The following is a 21,250-nucleotide window of genomic DNA, read 5'->3' as shown; positions in this document are numbered from 1 at the left end:
TACTCGCACACTTCACATCCCCTCGAGGAGTCCTCACGACAGTAGATCAACATCACTTTCACGCACATAAGGTCAAATAGATAACACTAATGAAATTTCGAACACCCGGTAAGTATAACTGTTCTTGCCTCCTTGTAATCCTGATTAAGATAAACATCTCTCAGTAATCCTTTCAAATTTGAAAGCATGGCTCATCAGCCCTCATTCCTCCCAAACCAAAACGCACGCATAAAAAGGGCATTGATACCAAAAAAATTTTTATGATTTTACATCAACTTATTACATTAATAAAACTTTAGAGCTACAACATGCTCCAATTCACCCAATCCAGGAAAATTAACAAACAAAGCATATATGTATATATATATATAGATAAACAAACAGTTTAGATGTTTCAACAGCCCCCAAAACACATTGGTTACACAACAGAACCCAATGATCACAAAACAATAATCCACTGATTGGAAAACGGATTAGTCAAAACAAAACCATCCCATCGGTACTACCACCACTACCGTCCCTTGCTGGACCGCCGAAGTTAGTCATCCCCGAACATAAGATAACCTACGAGCTTACAAGCCACGGACAAGAACTACTGACGTGTCCCCTCTGTCTACACCTGGAACAACTACAAACTTCCCCAACTGGGGCTTGGGAACTCGACTCTACTGAGGCCCTCGCAATCTGGCCTGCTAGTCCCCCAGAACGATACTGTTCCTGCCCAGTCGAATGAAACTGAGCCTGGCTAGGTTGTAAAACCCCTAAAGAAGCTCCCAGCTGAGTACAGAAACGTCGAATATGACCCGGCTGATTACACATCCAACAAGTAGGCGGTGCCTGAGCACGAGACTGGTTCAGAATCTGGGCTGATGAAGACCCCAACAACTGCCTCCGCACTGAGCATTTGATCGGTCCAAAACCCGGCTGGTTAGATGATCCTGGTGGTACAACTGCTGGTTGAACTGCTAACCCTGCCCCCTTCTTCTGTCGGCAACCCGAAACCTTGTGGCCCAGTAAACCACATTTGAAACAAATGACACCCCTCTGTTTACGTTCTCCCGAACCCAAATCCGACACTGGAAGGGTAGTTCTAGCCCGACCTCCCTGTTGCGGGTTTAAACCCCTCTGCCTCATAAAAGGCCTACCAACACCCTGAGTCACGGGAGTTGCTGAGATGGCTCCCTCCCCACTTTGCCCCATTGCTAGCACCGCAACCTCTACATGGGCAGCTGCCTCAACAAGCACACTATACCTTTTATGCCAAGACTCCGCTATCCTTACACGGATGTCGTCACGCAACTTACTCTCAAACTCGAAACAACGCAAGTCCTCCGTCTCCACCAATTCTGGAGCAAACCTCGACAAGTTAACAAACCATCTTTCGAACCGCACCAAAGGTGTAGTACCTTGGCGTAACTCCACAAACTGTTTCCGCAACTCTTGCCGAGCGGAAGGAGGGAAATCGCAACTTCCTCGCCTAGGCATCCTAGTAAATGTAACAGAGACACGTTAGCACACTCATACATGTGCCGAAGCTAAACACTCACGTCCTAATACATGGACAACTGTAATTCACTCCACGTAAGCACATAAACACATAAGCACTTACGAATTTTATTTTCGGATAATGATAGTCCCGAGGCATTACCAGAGTTCCGGTCAGAAACAGCATTGATCAAGTGCCTTTCCAACAGGACTCCCAGAAACCCAAGGATCCAATCAACATCCAAGAAACTACATTCCATACCCGAATAATCACATAAGTACATAACATTACATCTAAGTCTCTAACAAGCGAGACAAACCCATTGTGATACTAATCACTTCCCACGTACCCAAAGTATTCGAACCCGGTAAGCTCTGATACCAAGTTGTCACGCCCTCAAAATAATAACATTAAACCCAACAATATAAACATGCATTTATATATAAAAGATCTACATTCTTCAACTCATCAGAGTATTTCATTACAAAAGTATTACATGTTAACAACAAAAGCAAATGCCCTACGGGCTTACAGCTTTCCAAGTTAACACTTGGTTACAAAAGAGAGTACTAACTCAATTACACATTAAGCCCTTGGCTTGAATTTACATGTAATACATCAAAAGGAAATAAGACAACAAAAGTCTATCCGTCTCTAGCCTCCCAAGCTATGTCCTTGGAGGTGGCATGCTACCTGTACCTGAAAATGATGTTCCCATATAGGGTGAGCCACAGCCCAGTAGAAACATACTAAACCGACTATGAACAATGCCTAAAAGATTAGCAACTGATAGATGGTCAATACTTACACTTCCATTTACATCTTATTACAATTCCATGACAGCCAAGTTTATGTTACAATTCACTTTCCATTTCTTATTCAACTTTGAGTTTGAAAACAAGGCTCAGTACTCTGGCCAAAACATTTGATGAGATTATAGTTCATCACTAGAACACTTTCGAAATTCAAGGTGGATACACATTTTGGTGTTGTACCAAAAACACATAACTTACTTCCATACTTCGCAAACGATGATGATATACATTTTAATGCTATATCAAATTAAACAACTTTTCAATAGATAAGCATATGAGCTATATCACTACTACAACAGATAAGCATATGAGCTATATCAATACTTCAACAGATAAGCATATGAGCTATATCAAGACTACAACAGATAAGCATATGAGCAGTATCAACATTCCAATAGATAAGCATATGAGCTGTATCAACACTTCAACTAGATAAGCATATGAGCTGTATCAACACTTCAATGGGAAAGCATATGAGCTGCATCCCCGAGTCCATCCCCCATCTTCCCTTAACCATTAACTGGTTTAGAGGTACATCCCCCATCTTCCCCTAAATCGTGGAGTACATCCCCCATCTCCTCCCATACACAAACAATGCATATAAATACAGAATCATATACATAATCGATCAATACATAAAATTAATGTATTCTATCAACCGTCTACACATAATGCATATAAACACATTGGTCATATACACAATCAATCAATACATAAAGTTAATGTATTCTATCAACCGTCACACTCTATGACACATCCGATTGATTAGTTTTAGTTTGCCTAATCATCATGCATTGTCTACAACAATCAATACTACCCTCCACCGGTAGCCCAAAGCAATTATTTCTAAACAAGAAATAAATGCACAAATGGATAATATATCAACATTTCAATTAGGTGAGCAATAAATGATTTAACTACACCCTTTAGTCCCATACATTCCCAATTTCAACATTTCCAATTCGATTCCTCATTCCCTTTAATCAATTATATACATTAATTAATTAAAACAATTAGAGCAAATTACCTTAATTAACAAAACAACTCTAAGGTTTCATTTTCATCCACGATCCATCATCCAACTCATTTTCTTTCATACCAAACTTGCATATAGGTCTATTTCAAACAAAACTCCAACTTTTGTAAAATTACACAAAAGATCCAAACTTTCTCAAATCTACCCAACAACACCCAACATATCAAAATGCTAAAATTTAAAGACAAAATCCATAAGGAAGAGTAGGATATCCCTACCTCAAAAGATGACACTCAACGGAGAAGACGAAGAAACTCAACGTGCTCCAAAACTCAATATTTTCATATCAAAAGATAGCTCGTGACGATCAACCCAACTTTTACAAAGACCAAAGGTAAGGAGAACACCCTAGCTAGATCAAACCCTAGAGAGAAGGGAGATTCTAGAGAGAGGAGCTCTCAAAAATGGGTTTTTAAAAACATAGGAGAGAGAAAAAAAAGTGAAAAATGATTTAAAATCACCCAACGGATAACTCATGTACGCACGACCCGCTCGAGTTGAGAATAGAACGCTCGAGCGTCAAGCACAAATATCTGGCACCGCTCGAGCGTAAGGATGACCGCTTGAGCGCCAAGAAACAAAAGCAAAACACATCCGCTCGAGCGTGAAGAACCAGTCCGCTCGAGCGCAGATTTTCATCTCCCAGAACTTTTCAGAAAAAGAACTACCCGCTCGAACGCCAACAAACCCGCTCGAGCGTAGAAAACATACCTGCAGAAGTTTTGCAGGGCCACGAAATACTAGAAGTGTGTAAACCCCGCTCGAGCAGACAACTAAAAACCAAACTCCGCTCGAGCGCAGAATGACTCGCTCGAGCGTAACACCAAAAATCTGGGCAACAACATTAGAGGCCAAAACTCAATCTACCTGTTCGGAACATGCTCAATACATCCTAAAACGCAAACACTAAGAGTAAAGGATAGAAACGAGAATAAAACGACAACACAACCATAGAACCGAGTCCGGATTACAGTTAAACAACCAAGGGAAAAACCGGAATCGCTATAACTCTTAATATTTTTTATGAAAAATACGCACATAAGTGTCACGTGCTATATTTTTTAGGATAAAATTTAAACTTATTCAACTCGGTTAGTTAACCTCAACAAATTTAGTGATAATTTTTCTTAAAAAATACTAACGATATTATTAATTAAATCAAATTTAAATTAAATCTAAAATTAAAGATCAAAATTGAGTCACTTAAAATTATAAGAATCAAAATAACAAAAAAATAAAATATAAAGACCACTAAAGTAATTTGCCTTTTACATATTTATACTTATGTTTATGTATATAAAACAAGAAGAAAAAATGAGCACGCTGTTATTTTATTTTTACAAATTATAAAAAAATTATTAAATTATTGTAACTAAAAAAAAGTTTGTTACACTCATTTAAAAATAATAATTTTCATTGTCTCCTTCTTGTCTTACATTTTTTTGGTCGCTACCCACCTGTCATCACGATCATTGACCACCACATTCAATCACCCCTCACCTCTTGCCATTGTCGCCAAAGACTTCCTTCAACTGGAATAATGCGTGGTTGTTGCGCAAAAGATACAGTAGTAATTGTTGTGTTTTAATTGGAGTTTATTATGAGTTTATTTTTATAATTTAAATTATTTATTTTATAAAATTTGTTGAGTACTTCAAGCGTGTTAAGAATTATATTAATTAAATATCGACAATCATTTGATTGGATTACATTTATTATATTAAAAATAAAATAAACAATCTTTTTTCTTTTAAAATAGTATAAAAAATATACAAATCGATATCCGATCAATATAATTTTTGATATGTATAAAACACTCGATGAACCCTACAAAATAAATGGTTTAGATCATAAAAATAAATCCATAATACGGCTTAAATTGAGGCACAACAAAACAACAGCCTCCTCCCCTTCAGCCACACCACCTTATGATCAACAATCACCTCTAGTCATCACTTTCAGTTAAAACCACCTTCAGTCACTCCCTCAATTATTTTTAAATCAAAAATTTAAACATCAAACATATATTTTATTTTTATTTGAATAAATTATAAATACATCTCCTTAATTTTGATTAAAATACGGAATGTCCCATATAATTTGAAAAAATTATAAATATCCCATTGTTATATTTTTTATTGGGTAAATTACAAATACACTTCCTGAGATTTGTTTCAATTATGAATTGTCCCTGTAGTTTGAAAAATTACAAATACCTCCATGTCAAAATTTTTTATTTAACAGAATTAATTAAAAAAGTAAAATTTCTAATTGTTCATCTATACAATAATAAAATTATCTGAATTATTAATTGAAATAAAGTTTTAACATTATTAAAAACTGTTAATTAACTTGATGATTTATTAATGAAAAGACCTATTTGTTATGAAATTAGAAACCTTATGGGGCATAATGTAATTTCTAAAATCACATAGAGTAATTTGTAATTTAAGTACACCTCAGGGGATGTGTTTGTAATTTACTCTTTTTTATTTAACATAATTAATTGAAAAAATAAAAATTTTAATGATTCTCCTATACAATAATAAAATTACTTAAATTATTAATTAAAATAAATTTATGACATTATTAAAATGTGTTATGGACTTGATGATTTATTAATAAAAAGGCTATTTGTTAAAATTTGAAACTTTAAGGAATGTAATATAATTTTTAAAATCACAAGGAGCAATTGTATTTGAAACAAAACTTAGTGGCGTATTTATAATTTACCTTTTTTTCTTTATATTAATAATAACAATAACATTAGAAATGGAGTTGGATTGGGACACAATGGCTCGAGTGTGTTTTTTAGGTCGGAAAGAAATTTTTCATTACAAAATCAATAAAAAAGGATCAATCTCGTACGCAGTAGTAAAAGATCTCATAAAGAGATAACAAACTTTCATAGGAGGAAGAATCCTAACCTCCATAGAAAAGAAGAAAAAATCATCACAATGGAGGGACATAACCTCCACACATGAAGGATTATTACAACAAATAATAAAAAAATAAAAAAGCAAACCGAAAACAATATCCAAGTTGCCAAACGCAACTAAAGCTTCATTATACCATAATCTTCAATTTGAAATTTGAAAACCCCACATCCGCTCATCAAGATGAAACATTGAAGTTGAGGTGGTCGCCTAGCGTGAAACGAATGCATTAAACAGCGTTGGTAATTAGATTGTGAGAAGATCTAAAACTAGATCTTAAAGTTTTGAGCGCAAGAGTGAAAGTTTGGGCGCAAGCCAAACATCAGACTTGAAAGTCGGAAAAAGGGAGATGCGACACTAATACTGATGTCTAGAGGCAGATCTAGTGAGGGTGGATCTGTGAAGGTGAAAAGATAGCAGTGTAGTGGTGGCGACACTGAAAAAGGTTAGAAGGAAAAACTTCCAATATTAGTAAGTAAAAAAATAAAGAACAGGAGAAAAATGGGGTAAAATGAGGAAAGAAGAGGCCCGCAGCCAGAACCTCTCCCTACCCCCAACGGCACACCCAATAGAAGGCTTAGAGAGAGATACTATAAGTTTAGATAGAGAATAATTTAATGGCTCGAGTGTCTAAGAAAGTAAAAAATTGACTGTTAAATTGCAACAATATTACGAATTCAAACTTAACTACACATAAATTATTTAGAATTAGGGTAAATTACACTTACCTCTCTTGAGGTTTCTAACAAATACAAGAATCTCTTCTGTGATTTTAATAATTACAGTAACTTCCTATACTTCACCTGACAATGTCAAGATTCCCCTATTACGTCTATTTTGCACAAACGACGTTAGTAGCCTATACAAATTGACCATATTACCCTTGTTTTTGCCTGCGAAAAGACGAAAATGCCATTTGTTCACAAAATCCCTAATCAGCTGTTTTCACAATACACATTGAATTCTTGAGAGAGAGACAGAGAGAGAAAGACGACAGTAATCAACGTGAAGAAGGTTGATCTCCGTGAAGAAAATGAAGAAGCTAGAAAGAGAGAAAGGCAAAGAGACAAAGGGTTGTTTTCACTGTCTCTCTGTATGTCAATGTATACACAATCTTCTTCTTCCATTTCTATGTAGATTTTCTTTTTCATTTCCTTTTTAATCTTTCATTTCCTAAATTTTCCTAGAAAATCTGCAATTTTCCCTAATCTTCACACTACTATATTTTCAATTTCAGAACCCACCATCCCCAAAAAACCTTACATAATACCCTTGTATATTGTAATTATATATATCTCTATTCTTATTGGAATCACAAAATTCTTACAAACATTTTGAATGTAGAACCGAGAACCTGATTTCAGTTTCTCTTCACTGTTTTTTTACCCCTCTATTTTCCGACATTTTCCCGTCACTTTCTCGATAAACAATGGATAATCGCAATATTCAAGCGGAGAAAGCCAAGGCGATGATCAAGTACTGTAGGCTCCGAAACATTGCAAAAATGTGTCAAATCGTCGAATTTCTTGCCGTTTTTGCGTTGTTGTCATAGTCGTTGACTCAACGAGGCTCACCAAAGGGAATTTCGTCTTTTGTGAACAAAGGGCATTTTTGTGGCCAAAACCTTAACTTTGATGGGGGAATCAGCCAGAACCTTAACAATTAAAGGTACAGCCAGCTCACAAGTGATGGATCGGACCGTGTCCTGATCATTAACCAAGTAGAAAATAGTAATGGAGGCCCATTAAACATTAGGGGAAACCCTTTCTTTTAACAACTTGAGCAAGGGTACAACTCCACCTTCTTTAACTATCATTTTCTTGTTGTAATCGTTGTCGCGGCCGAGGAAGGCCAAGTTGTTGGCGGCGTCAATGCCGTTACGGAGGATACGCCCCATTTGGATGGAGGCGATGGAGAACCAAAGTATGGCCAGGATGGGGTCGTTGCTAGCGATGAAGAGGAGCCAACTGACGTCAGTGATGGACAATTCCAAGAGGCTGGGGACCTTGCAAAAGTCGGCGCTGGTGGTGATGGTGAACACCTGCCGAAGAACGCCACTCCGCTTGCACTTGCGGACTAAGGTGAGGGCTTGTTCCAAGGTTTTGGAGACGTCAATGGCACTGCGGTAGACGAGGTGCTCATAAAGAGACGACTTGGCCGTGGTGGTAGTGGTGGTGGTGGTGGTGGTGGTGGCAGACGGTAAATCGGAGCTTGAAGGAGAGAAAGTCGGTTTGCTTGACAATATCGATGCAGTCAGACTTGGAGGATTCAGTTTCTTTGGTAGATTTGATAAGGCGGTCAGCCAATAGGACTAGAAGTGAAAGCTCTTATTGGATTGACTTCTCTTTCTCCGTTATTTTCATCTTTTCCCAGGCGAAAACAAAGATAATATGGTCATTTTGCATAGGCTACTAATGTCGTTCGTGCAAAATAGACGACATTGGGAAATCTTGGCATTGTCAGGTAAAGTAGGAGAAATTATTGTAATTATTAAAATCACAAGAGAGATTCTTATTTTTGTCAAACACGTCAACGAAGATAAGTGTAATTTACCCTTAGAATTATCATCTTGTAATTCAAATTTTCTATATGTAAATCCCAAACTACACAATCTTAATTTCCGCCAAACAAATATCAACCCTCAAAAATCTGAGTTGATAAGCCTAGATTACCTAGGAATGACAATTTCAACCCAGCCCAACGGGAACCCGAATCGCCCCTCCCCGACAGCCAGGTTTTTCTCGAAATTACCCTTACAAGGCCAAGGCTAGTATTAAAAATTAGATCACCTATGGTTTTCTGGCCGGGACAGTGATAGGTCCCTCGTGTGTGTGTATATATATATATATATGTTTAGAGATGAGCACGACAACATTTCCCTAAACCAAACAGCACTGAATCAAACCAAACTCTATTCTCTGTGCTTTGTTCTCTCTCTCTCTCTCTCTGTTGGCGGACTCTATCGAGTCCGGATCCTCTCCTTGAGGAGGGTCCTTCATTTCCTACTGGCAACAGCCACGATCTGTGGAAACAGATCCAACGGCTCTAATAAAAAAAAAAATTGAAAATGTAATTTCCAATTTCCCGCCCAAACGATATATGCACACAGCTCTGTTCCCACCATTCCATTCCAGCACAGACCTTCTCCATTTCTACTCAGCCCCCTTCTCCTCACTTACCGGTGACCCACCCTCACCGGCGAACCCACGGCCAACGGCGACTCCCGACGGCGAATATAACTCATATACAAACACTCATACACTCATTCCCATTCCAGCAGCCCTTTGCCCCATTTCCGCTCAGCCTCTTCTCCTCACTCACCGGCGACCCATACCGGCGGTCCACCCTCACCGGCGAACCCACAGCGACATTCCGACGCCTTTGACTCTCACTCACCGACGAATCAACCGGCGACGCACCCTCACCGGCAAGCTCTCTCTCTCTCTCTCTCTCTCTCTTCCTTTGCCCTACAAATACGCCATTCCTTGTTAATTTTTTTCGCAACTTCTTCAACTCTTTTTTTCAATCCCAAGTTGGTTCTTCTTTGAAAAACTGAGTGTTGAAAAAAAAAGAAAGTCTTTGATTGACCTTTTTTTTTTTCCAATTAATTTTCTTTACCCCTGTTAGCTCCAATTGTGTGTATATATATTTGTATGTGTGTATATTTTTATTATATTTGAAAATTAGAAAGGGGTTTGAAGGGATTCACAAAGGGCACTGCCAATGTATGTGTGTTTTTTTTCTCTCTTTGCCAAAAATTGGTAGTTCTTTTATAGGTATATATATATGTAGTGTTTGGAATTGTAAATGGCACCAGGGTTTTGTTCTGGCTGTCTATTTTGATCTTGATAATGTTCAAGCTTAAGTTTTTATAATTAATGTTGGAATGTTTATTAGGTTTTCAATATTTCTTTGCAATATCTGCCTTTTCTGCTCTGAATTGTGCATAATCTTCTCACATTTTTAAGAAGAAAGTGTTGAAGATAAGACTATGACATCCAAGGAAAGAGAACTGTAAATGCATTAGTTTGTTATGTTCTTTATACAAAGTACAAATGATTATATATTTGATGAGATTGTTGGTGATTTTTGATTTCATTATCTCATAAATAATGGAATATATGACTTTTGAATTGGTTTGTGTATGCAGATTAACAAAATGGATTCCACTTCAACTAACAATAGCAACCTAAGATTAAGACCGAGACTGTGCCATTGTGGAAGAACAGCTGCTATATATATCGTCGAAGACTTGAAAGGATGAAAAATGAAAATGATGACTACGCTCGAAGGGTTGAAAGGATTGAAAATTATTTCAAGGCGATGGTGTATGTCATTGTAATTTGTATGATTTTATACTTATGATATAACTTATTGACTGCTTGGCTTCGTTGTAATTTGACGAATGTTATTATGTATTTGATCAAAGTTAACGGATGTATTTTGGCGTTTATAGAAGGATGTTTAGTTATGCAAATGGTTTGTTGATCTTGATTTTGAATCTCTTAACGAATGTTATTATGCCTTGTCTATATTGATTTTGGGCCACTTTACAGGACTTGAGAACCAAAACCATGCCAAAAACCAATCATAATGCCAAACTTTTGTGTAAAGTTGGCTACTGGAAAAAAACTCATTCCCAAACTCATCCCCATGCCAAAAACCAATTATAATGCCAAACTCATTCCCAAACTATTTGGGTTATTTGTTGGTTCTTATGCAGGAAAAAAAATTGATCATAGTCCTTGGGGAAACACACTAACCTGTGTTGGTATCTAGAGTCGTAAACGAAAAGTGTGGCAATGAATATGCCATATTGAAACCGAATTATAAATAAATAGAAAATTTAAGACAGCACCCATGAAGTCCAAAACTTCTGAAGTTGAAATACCATATATTTCGAAAATCATATTAACTACGAACATGCATCCAATATAAAGCTATCTTCTTTTACAACAATTTTTGCATAAAAAAAACAAACACAACCATGAAAAGAAAATAATGAAAGCTACAGTTTCAAGCCAAAAACAGCATAATTCCACACAGTTTCGGCCCACTTTCAGCACAGTTTGAGCCCAATATCAGCAACTATAACAGCCAAATTTCAACCACCTTGGAACAGCAACAAACAGCAACTGAATTCAGCCCAAAATCAGCACAATTCGACACAGTTTCTCAGCTGCCACGAATCAAGAATTATAAATCATATATTAGCTAAATTAAATTATAATCAAATGGACAACAATCCATTACAATACAAAACTATAAATACAAATGGATAACAATAAAATTCATCAACTGATAGCCAAATTTCAACACAATGGACACCAATTTCATCCAAGGCCCAACTCATTCTTAATACTGCAGAGCAAGGTCAAAAGGCAAGGCAAAGAACAAGCAAACCATGACAATCTTTTCATTATTATGCACCCAATGATGCATGATAGTATATCAAACTTATTATAATCCAAGAAAAGGGTCGCATAAATTTCAACAAACTAACTAAAAAACCATCAAAAAACATAAAACAAAAAAATGAACAATTGAAAGGGAGTATTATTGGGAAATTAAAAATCTGAGGAAGCACAAATATGAAATTGAAATAAATAGTTCGCCCTGGAGAGCAAACACAAATATGAAATTGAAAAATCTGAGTGTGTAGAGAACACACTTCATTTGTTACAGATGGTGTTGCCTAATGGAATCTTTTGCGTCCGCCTTTTGGACCTTTTAATTTCTCAAGCGATTGAACATATATTGGTTGCAGTGATTCATTATATTTTGCATTTGAATGGATGAAAAAGTACTGTCTGGGGTGTATTGCAGTTGGAATATTAAGTAGTGTGCTTTGTTATTTGCTTTGGTTTTAATTTTAATTTTAGAGCAAACACAAATATGAAATTGAAAAATCTGATTCAGCACAAATATCAGCTATTCCTCTTTACTGTTTCACATTTATTTATTATCTTGAGTTAATAAATATATAAATATTGGGAAAGGGACAGCAAACACAGACAGAGAGAGAGAGCATAAGAAGAAGAACTTACTCTGTCGGGGGTCGCCGTTGGCCGTGGGTTCGCCGGTGAGGGTGGGTTGCCGGTGAGTGAGGAGAAGGGGCTGCGTGGAAATGGAGAAGGTCTGTGCTGGAATGGAATGGTGGGAACAGAGCTGTGTGCATATATCGTTTGGGCGGGAAATTGAAAATTACATTTTCAATTTTTTTTTATTTTTTATTAAAGCCGTTGGATCTGTTTCCACAGATCGTGGCCGTTGCCAGCAGGAAATGAAGGACCCTCCTCAAGGAGAGGATCCGGACTCGACTCTATCGCCACCGTCCTCTTCGATCCACCACCATCGACAGCCCTTCCCATTTCCCTACCGCCGCATCTTCTTCCGCCGGCGTAGATATTAATGTTGTAAGCCGAGATCTGAGTTGATCATCACAGATCCGTGAGCGATCCACACAAATCGCAGATCCACAAAGCACAGTAGATGGGCCTTGGTTGCAAATCTGGGCTTCATTTTCTCCTCTAGGGTTTTAATCTTAGTCTCTGTTTCGGAAGATGATTCGAGTAATCGATGCCAAAAATTTGAAACCCTGAAAAATGGAGAGGAGAGAGAAAAAGAGATGGATTTGAAAAAATGCTTCATGATTGCTTGTTAATTGGCCATGGAAGTCCCAGATCTGAGTGTTATATATATATATATATTGATAGTAAAGCAAGCACTCAAACAATTGAGCCATCAACACAATTATTACATATATATATATGCACAAAGAATGTATATAGATGGTTTAATAGAGAGAGAGTAATTGTAAACCCAGGGTTAAAGGGTTCTTGGGTGGGTTTGTTCTCTGGTTTAAAGAGAAGCATCAAATGCAGAGGGTACGGTAGGTTTTTTGTTTTTTTTGAACTTCCAAACTTTCAATTAAAGAGGAAAATGGGATATATCATAAATAAGTATGGAGACAAGAGTATCATAAATGAGTATGGAGACAAGAGTAGCAGGTGGGCATACAACCCAATTTACAAGGACTTAGAGCATCTCCAACGGTAGTAGGTATTTTACCTATCTAAATATTTCTATAAAGTATATATTTTATTTTGCCTATCAATTATTTTATGTTTTTACTCCAACCATGCTCTTTATTTTAGCTATTTATTCAAATACTATTAATTTTATAGAATAACACGTCAACAACAAAGATGGAGGGAAATGATCATAATGATTGAATACATTTTGCCTAGTGTTGAAGGCTAGCTACATGTAGCTAGTGAATATGAATTGAGTCAAAATGCCTAATCATATGCCTAGTGCATTGGAATTGAAAAAAGTGAATCACACTAGGCATTTTAACTAACAAGTATTATATGCCTAGTGCATTGGAGATGCTCTTAGAAAAGCCTTTGCAACCCAATGCACTGTTTCATTATTGTTTCTCCTTGTCCAGGTAAAAGAAATAGAGATCGGAGAAGCAAGCCCGCGAATATCCAGGGTATGGTAGATCTGTGGCTGTTGTTTTGTTGTGTTTTATTTATTTTTATTTTTTTTTTAGGAGAAACCTGATCCTGTTAGGGGTGGAAGCAGCGATGGTAATAGGCTCCACGTCAAGGATCGAGGCCGAGGATGAGAGAATTTTCATCATCAAGGATCGGAAACAGGAATTGTGATCCCTAACTCCACCCGGCCCTTGCCATCCCTAAGATTATCAGACTTTTTTGTTAAATTGACACGAATAAAGACTTCTTGTCCCAATCATGCAATTGTGGAAGTTTTTTCTTACTAATTTAGGTTGGAATGTTCAACCTTCGCCTCACTAATACCAAATAAATATTACTATTTAATGGGTCGTACCATGGCCCCTCAATGTTTCTGAACTTTGACAGTGAGATATTGCCATGTTTGAAGTTTGGGATTTTATTTATTTTTTTAGTTAAATAGGTGAACGTGTGTAAAAGTTATTGATTGATATCCCGTAAAGATAAAAGTAATTTTAAATTATTTTTTTCAAAAATTTTTAATTAAATAAATTTTGAAGTTTTTTTTTTTTTTAAATTGTCTTTCAAGAGACAAATCAAATAAGGCCATTACATTTAAGAAAAATAACACAATAATAGGAAAAGTTATTAGTTAGTCTTAGAGTATTGCTTCACACCATTTATTAAAGAACTGTCCAAAGATGATGGATCTTGCTATTTCAATCAATAAAAACTAAGTTAGAATACCACATCAACATGTCCTAAAAGCAATGAATAATTTTCCCAGTGTAACTTTCCAGAAAAAAAAAAAAAATCAAATCAATGAAAAATTTTATACATTTTATTAATTAAATTTGTAAACTTTTCCATAAATGTATACTTCTTCTGACTTCACTAACATGTAGTAATCCCTTATTATGAGTAAATTACATGGACACCCTCTGATTATCTCTTAAATAAGACTGTTTACCTTAAATTTAAAGGTTTTGATTACATGTTTGCATACTATGGCCTATTTTTGGAAGCAACGCTGCTACAGGGTCTGAACATTTTAAGCTTGAATTTGCCCCGAATCCAAAACGACGTTGTTTTGGATTATCTTATCGATAAGAGAATTGTAATATATCTTACCGGTAAGAGAATTTTATTACATGTTACGGTAAGAGAATCCAAAACGACGTCATTTTGAGTTTCGAGCCAAACAATTTCGGAGCCTCAAACATATTTCTTTTGGAAGTAGGTTAAAAGTTCATTTTTAAATTTTTTTTAAAAAAAAACGTGCAAAAAAATAGAGAAGTAAATGACCTAAAAATAAAAAAATAAGAAAACTGACTTTTAACTAACTTGCCAAAATTGTGCATTATTTGTTTTATGTTTTTTTATTTATTTATTTATTTTTTGCTTGGGTTTTTTTTTTTCTTTTTTTCTTAAGCTTCTTAAGATATATACTAAACACGTTGAAACTTATACCAGGTCATTTTCAATGGTCCAACTCAAAGCAAATAAGAAAGCGTAAACCTCATAATTTTAACATAAATTACACTAGCTTTTTTCATAAGAAACTCAAAATTAGAAGATCATCAAGTCAATATAGGCTTAAAAAGTAAAAGAATAATAATAATAATAACTCAAAATTTTTAAAATTAAATAACGACAAGAACAAATCAAATAAATAAGCTGACCTTTTAGTTTTAGCCAAATGAAATACTAATGATTAGGGTTGTGGTTCAGATAGATCTGCAACATGGTAGCATTGTAATGCCATCTCTCTCTTTCAAGTATTGAGATGTGAGGAGATTGGAGACTACTCATCCTATATGGTTTTCTTTGTTTGTATTTGTAAATTTAGTTAATGACTGTCCTTGTTATATTATTCTCTTTATTTGCAATAATATATATTATCTTGACTTGGAAAAACAAAAACCATTAATAACTGGATTGGTCCCAAAAAAGGCCTAACTTATTAGTATCAAACCCCACTCATGTCACTGTTTTCCCTCTTTTTTTAGTTTTATTCCTTTTCGTCTCATTGTGGTTTAGTTCAAAAAGTACTTTTTATTTTCCCAAAACCCACTTTGATTACAGATTAAGAGTTCATGTACTTGTAGTCGAATTAAAGTCACTTTGTGAAAGAATGGCATGCATTCGGAAGTGTTTAAAATGATTTAAATAAATATATTTTTTTATTTTTATAAAAAGATGTGTAAAAAAATAAAAAAATAATATGACCTAAATAAGTGTACTTACCTAAATAATTGCACTTATTTAATTTATGCTAAATGGTGAAAATTACTAATATGAGACACAAGAAATAGGTTGCTTATTGAATTATTTTTATCACATCATCACTTCTTTATTTTTTTACACGTCTTTTCATAATAAACAAAAAAATCAACTTACAAATCATACCCAAAACAATCCTATATTTTATTACAAACATATAAATCCATCACGTTTGCGTCATCCGCTAGTATATACATAATAACAAACTGCCAAAAATATACAGATACAAGTGTGTCAATAAAGCCAACAATCTTTAATGTTGAATGAAATTAAATTTTCTGACTCTTGACAAATGGGTTGCCTTTTTTTGGAGATATACGCCAATTCCTCACACAATCTGATTGAGAACAACACATCATCTCCACTTCAAAGATAAAATGGAGATATTTCCATTTTATTACCAATATTTTAATTTTAAATTAAAAATAAATCAATATAAGTCATAAAATTAATAATGACATGATAATTATAAACCATATATTCCAAGTTTTGATGACACATTACAATCTTAGAGATGTTTATTTATGAAACGAAAATAATTGGGCTAAATTTGCTTGAATATGGGCTTCACATAATTGGGCTAAAGCTCAAAGGCTGCCTTTTTTCCATCCACTTCTAATTACCCTATTGTTTTGTTTCTTCATCTTTTATCATGTTTTGTATCCCTGACCCCAAATAAAAATAATAATAACAAAATAATATTCATAAAACAAAATACAAAAACAAAAACAGAATCACACGCTGCAGTGGTTCAAACAATGCATCAGTTTGTTTTTCTTCCTAGCATTTTCAAAAACATCTGTAATATCAACCACCTGAATTCCCAAAACAATAATATCAGTAAAAATAATACCCCAAGTAAAACTAGCATATTAATTTACACATTAAAATGAAATTTGAAGTAGCCTTTCTAATTGAGAGAATTGAGTGTCAAGCACAATACCATCATGGAAGCCGGAGTAGCCTATTCACAGCCAAGTCCAAAGTATCAACATTCCTCCGCAAGATTTTTCTTCACAGGGATATTAAGGAAGCAATTGAATTTCAACGTGGAAAAATCATCGTACAAATGAAAAGATTTGAGTAAATGCTATAAAAAAAATTAATGAACCACCATCAATTTTCCTTGAGTGTGTTGAGCATAGGTTTCGAGTTCTATGGCCCTTTCGTGTGAATGTGTGCATGTTATTTATATATGATACAAGAAACAAAACGGATTTCAACCACTCCAACCTTGAGCCTTAAAAAATACCATACAAGATTGGAGTGGGATCCTTGTGTAAGGGTAAGTTTGGCAACGACAAAAAAATACACATTGACAAAGGTAAAAAGAAGATAAGATGTGTGTGACTGAACACATGCAAAACCAAGGATACAGTTGTGTGCCTAGACTGTCCACGCCTTTCATTTCCTCGTTCAATCTGCACAATAAGTTCCAAATAAGAAATAGTCAGAACAAATGGAACTTGCTAAAGATGGGAAATTTGTAATATTTGATGATATAATGAAGACACTCAAAAAATATTTTAGAAGTCATAGACATTCCATCAGTGAGGTACTCCCATTTTCTAAACTGATTTAAGACTCCTGATATGAGTCACCAACTGGCAGCAACAAGATAGGCCCCTATGGCCCTGCAGGGTTTTTATTAAAAGAACATCATGGAGAAAATGTAGCCAACCCCCATTTGATTGCGACAGAAGGCTTAGTTTGGTTTGGTTTATTTTCTCTATCAGTCCTTGGCTGTGCCTATGTTGGCTGATGAGTGCATATGAGACTTAAACTCTCATATCTTCGCTTGTTTCATTTTGGTATCTAATTTGAATTTAAATTACTACCAACAAAATAGTTTGCATAATGAGTGCCCAAAAATTGTTAAGAAATGCATATGACAGAGTATAAATCAGCAGAATTAAGAAAAACATCCTTGTTGGAACAGTTGTGGAAAATTGATCAAAATAAGCCAAAAAGTCCCTGCATCAGCATTTATCATAATGGCAAGGTGAAATCAAATTCTGTACCTCAGACAGGAATTTATATACCGATTCCCTTTTGTCGCTGCATCAAGTGCTGCAAAGTAAGACAAGCAGAAGGAAACAGTTCAAATCAGAGGATCCGTGATTTAAGTTGGCAAACTATTGAGTTTAGTTAAGAACAAAATATAAGAAAGAAACGTCTCCCTTTTTTAGGGGGGAAAAATACAGGAGTCACGAGAAGAAACTGCTCTATTTATAAATAATAAAAAAACTCGACCAAACTATCCCCGCAGCGTTGCAACAATCATCCTGCTCTTCTTTAAGAGCAAGTAGCTACAACTGGAAAAAATGCAGCCAGGTAGCAGGATCTCCCTGGACATGACGTGGAGGCCAGAAGGAGATAGTATGTAGCCAGGCACTAAACTAAACTAAACTAAAATGAAAATTAATATAATTCAATATTGAGAAGTTTTCAATACATTGAACATGCTACGAAATAAAATTTATAGTTCTAAAGAAAATTTCTCTTCAAATAGCACCTCCTTTAAGATGAATTTTGGTGGCGCAGAGGGAAATAACAACAAAATACTAGTAAGCATTTTTATGTTACCTCACCACAAGCAACTTGCAAACTGACCAAAGAAACACAAACACGGACGCAGAATATGGATACAATATAAACGATGCAACAGGGCTAGGTTGACATGACAATTTTTTAAAATCAAGAAATGACAAGGCTAGGGCACGAAAAACTAACATATACACATTCTTACATACATGAAAGTAACTACAAATCCCATGTTTTTAATTTACAAATATATTTATTTTTATTATATCAAAGTAGTAATAAAGCATTTTTCACTTTTTGAGAAAGAAGTGTGAACAAGCCACGATATCATTGAAGTCATAATCATACTGGATTGCTGACGGGTCATATGGATGGAACTAACGCATGGATGGCTATCCAACATTTTCATAATCTAAATTCTGCCAAAACATTTGAATTTATCAAACAGATAAATAAATTAACCACCATATCATTTAGAACAATCCATTATTTACCACATTCTTGAAGTCGGCCCGCAGCATCACTGAAGCAATGCATGTGATCAACTGAAGTGCTTGTTGCCTGCAAAAATTACATTGTCCTGTCATATAGGCACACTGCAATAAAAAACCCAATTCTAAAACACACACACACACAACCTCCCACATATTTTGATTATGTATATGACACATAGTTTTTCAAACTCAATATAGATCTTGAATTTGATCAACCTATGGCTCGTATGGATGTTTGATAAAATGGGTAAACTGCCAGCAAATTTGTGTTCCAGAGGCAAAAGAATCACCAATATAATACACGGCTCACCTTCAAGTCTAAAATCCAATTACACAACCATCTAATACTTCAATAATGACAAACATATGGTCCAAGTCTCCAACCACCTGCATACTTCAAATACTCCCTAAACTAGGTTTTTGTTCAAGATTAACATTTTTTTGATTAGTTAGGTTTTTTTGCGTTGACTCTTTTTGTATTCTTTACATCGTCTTGATGCTGTCCTAATAAAGTTTTGCTTATTTATCCCCCCAAAAAAAAGAAAAAAAATCAATAAAGACACCCATCACCAATTTTTTCCACTTCATCCCCAAATTATCAATGTGATTTATCTAATCCCTAAATTTTACAATTTTAGTTTATGTGGTCGAATTAGAGACAATTATACAAATCAATAACCGTTGAAGCCTAATTTGATTTTTAAAAAAAAAAACTGTTTCAAGTTTAATCGTACAACAAAACACCTGTTTTCCTTACTATTTTGAATAAAATACACCTCACAGCCAATTTAATAGACTTATTTTTTTTTGTATGATTTAAGCTGTCCAGTTAGATGTTTAATAGATGAAATTAATAGTTGAGCATGAAATGAAGAAAAATGGTGAAGTGAAATCAAACCTTCCGGTAATTATTTTCTATCTAAACAAACAGCACCGTTTGAAGAGAAAAGACACATTGTCTACCAAAAACAATGCACAATTTTCATTCTTGTCCCCTCTTCTGATCAACACAACAATATGAATAAAAAAATCATACAAAATTTGCTGTGAGTGAAACACATGAAACTGAAGAAGCTACGTATGAAGCTGACTGACCTCGGAGAGAGCCAAACGGAGAGAAGCGAAGAGAGAAGTGAAGCTCTCGGCGATGGCCACCGAGTCCCTCTCCAAGATTTCCAGAGCTCTCACGATCTCCTTCTGGTCTAACGAAGAAATCGATTTCGATTCACCGATTCGATTCTCTCCTCCTGCTTCTACAGCTAGCAGAGGATTCTGGTGACGTGTCGGCTGCTGATTGGGTTCGGTTGCTGAAACTAGGGTTTCTGAGTCGGTTGTTGCTGTTGTTGTTGTTGATGGTGATGAGTCCGCTTTGTTTGCTTCCTCAGCCTCCATTTTTCCGCGGATTTCCAGTCAGAAACAACTGAATCTACTGCTAAAATCGTTTCTCTTTGTGTGATTTCAAGTTTTAGAGCTATCTGTGTGATTGGATGATACTACTGTTACATGTTGAGGAAGCAAGTTCGTTAATGGGTCGGGACGGGTCGGGTCGATATCGAATTCTATTTTTTTGGGGTCGAAAATATTGTTTCAAAAATATTAGTAAAGTTGATTTCAGGTATATATTTTTGGGGAATTTTTTTTAAGGTCACTGGTATTAAGGGCTGGTTTGGGGTGTCTTAAAAAAGTGCACTTTTTGTCTTTTTGGACTAAAAAAGTTGAGAAAAAAATATGGAGATTTTGGTTAACTTTTTGGATTTTTATGAAAAAATGTGTATTAAAAAATTGTATAAAAAAAATGTGTAAGAGATGATTAGAGAGTGGTGGGCCCCAGCCGTACACAATGCAGCCGTGTATTGGGGTTGGAAATTATTGGCTAATTTTTGTACAAAGCATTGGACGATTTTGTTTGGCCCGTGGGGGTCATCACGGGTCCCATTTTAATAATCTGAACCGTTCAATGTGTGTAACTCGTCGAACACTAGGTACCTACAAAAAATCATGTTAATCGGATATCGATAGCTATCAGATTAGATTTATTTATTTTTCAATCATTAATTATAACACAATCCATTTGTTGTACATAACTGATTTGATCATATAGTTATCGATATCCGATTAATGTGATTTTTGGTAGACATATATTACTCAACGATTTCTACATATTGAACGGTTCAG

General features: G+C 35.4%; 1 protein-coding gene across 7 annotated transcripts; it reads right to left on the bottom strand.

The window, feature by feature from the left end:
* Positions 1-1,941: 1,941 nt before the first annotated feature.
* On the bottom strand, positions 1,942-20,664 carry LOC114257366 (uncharacterized). Of its 7 annotated transcripts, none has more exons than XM_082896122.1 (6): positions 20,171-20,664; positions 19,076-19,142; positions 18,059-18,107; positions 17,414-17,458; positions 16,981-17,049; positions 1,942-2,185 (listed from the first exon to the last, which is right to left on the bottom strand). In XM_082896122.1, the coding sequence occupies exons 1-5, from the start codon at positions 20,465-20,467 to the stop codon at positions 16,983-16,985; spliced, it is 525 nt and encodes a 174-aa protein (XP_082752248.1). In that variant the 5' UTR covers positions 20,468-20,664; the 3' UTR covers positions 1,942-2,185; positions 16,981-16,982. The 7 variants fall into 7 exon arrangements, with proteins under 7 accessions (XP_082752248.1, XP_028052931.1, XP_028052929.1 ...); XM_028197130.2 differs by lacking the exon at positions 1,942-2,185 and adding an exon at positions 12,590-12,871; XM_028197128.2 differs by lacking the exon at positions 1,942-2,185 and adding an exon at positions 16,161-16,401.
* Between the last annotated feature and the right edge of the window lie 586 nt (positions 20,665-21,250).

Source organism: Camellia sinensis, chromosome 11 (assembly GCF_055761805.1).
Source record: "Camellia sinensis isolate YWXY chromosome 11, ASM5576180v1, whole genome shotgun sequence".
Taxonomy (NCBI): domain Eukaryota; kingdom Viridiplantae; phylum Streptophyta; class Magnoliopsida; order Ericales; family Theaceae; genus Camellia; species Camellia sinensis.
The sequence above is the reverse complement of the archived record's forward strand: the minus strand, read 5'-3'. Positions and strand labels throughout refer to the sequence as shown.

Bases quoted from the DNA above. Each gene is read 5' to 3' on its own strand.
- LOC114257366 (XM_082896122.1), bottom strand. From the start codon at position 20,467: ATGGAGGCTGAGGAAGCAAACAAAGCGGACTCATCACCATCAACAACA. The intron at 18,108-19,075 runs GTAAATAATGGA...CTTACTTTGCAG, and splicing joins GGGCCGACTTCAAGAATGTG to CACTTGATGCAGCGACAAAA. The intron at 17,459-18,058 runs GTACAGAATTTG...CTTATTGTGCAG, and splicing joins TATATAAATTCCTGTCTGAG to ATTGAACGAGGAAATGAAAG.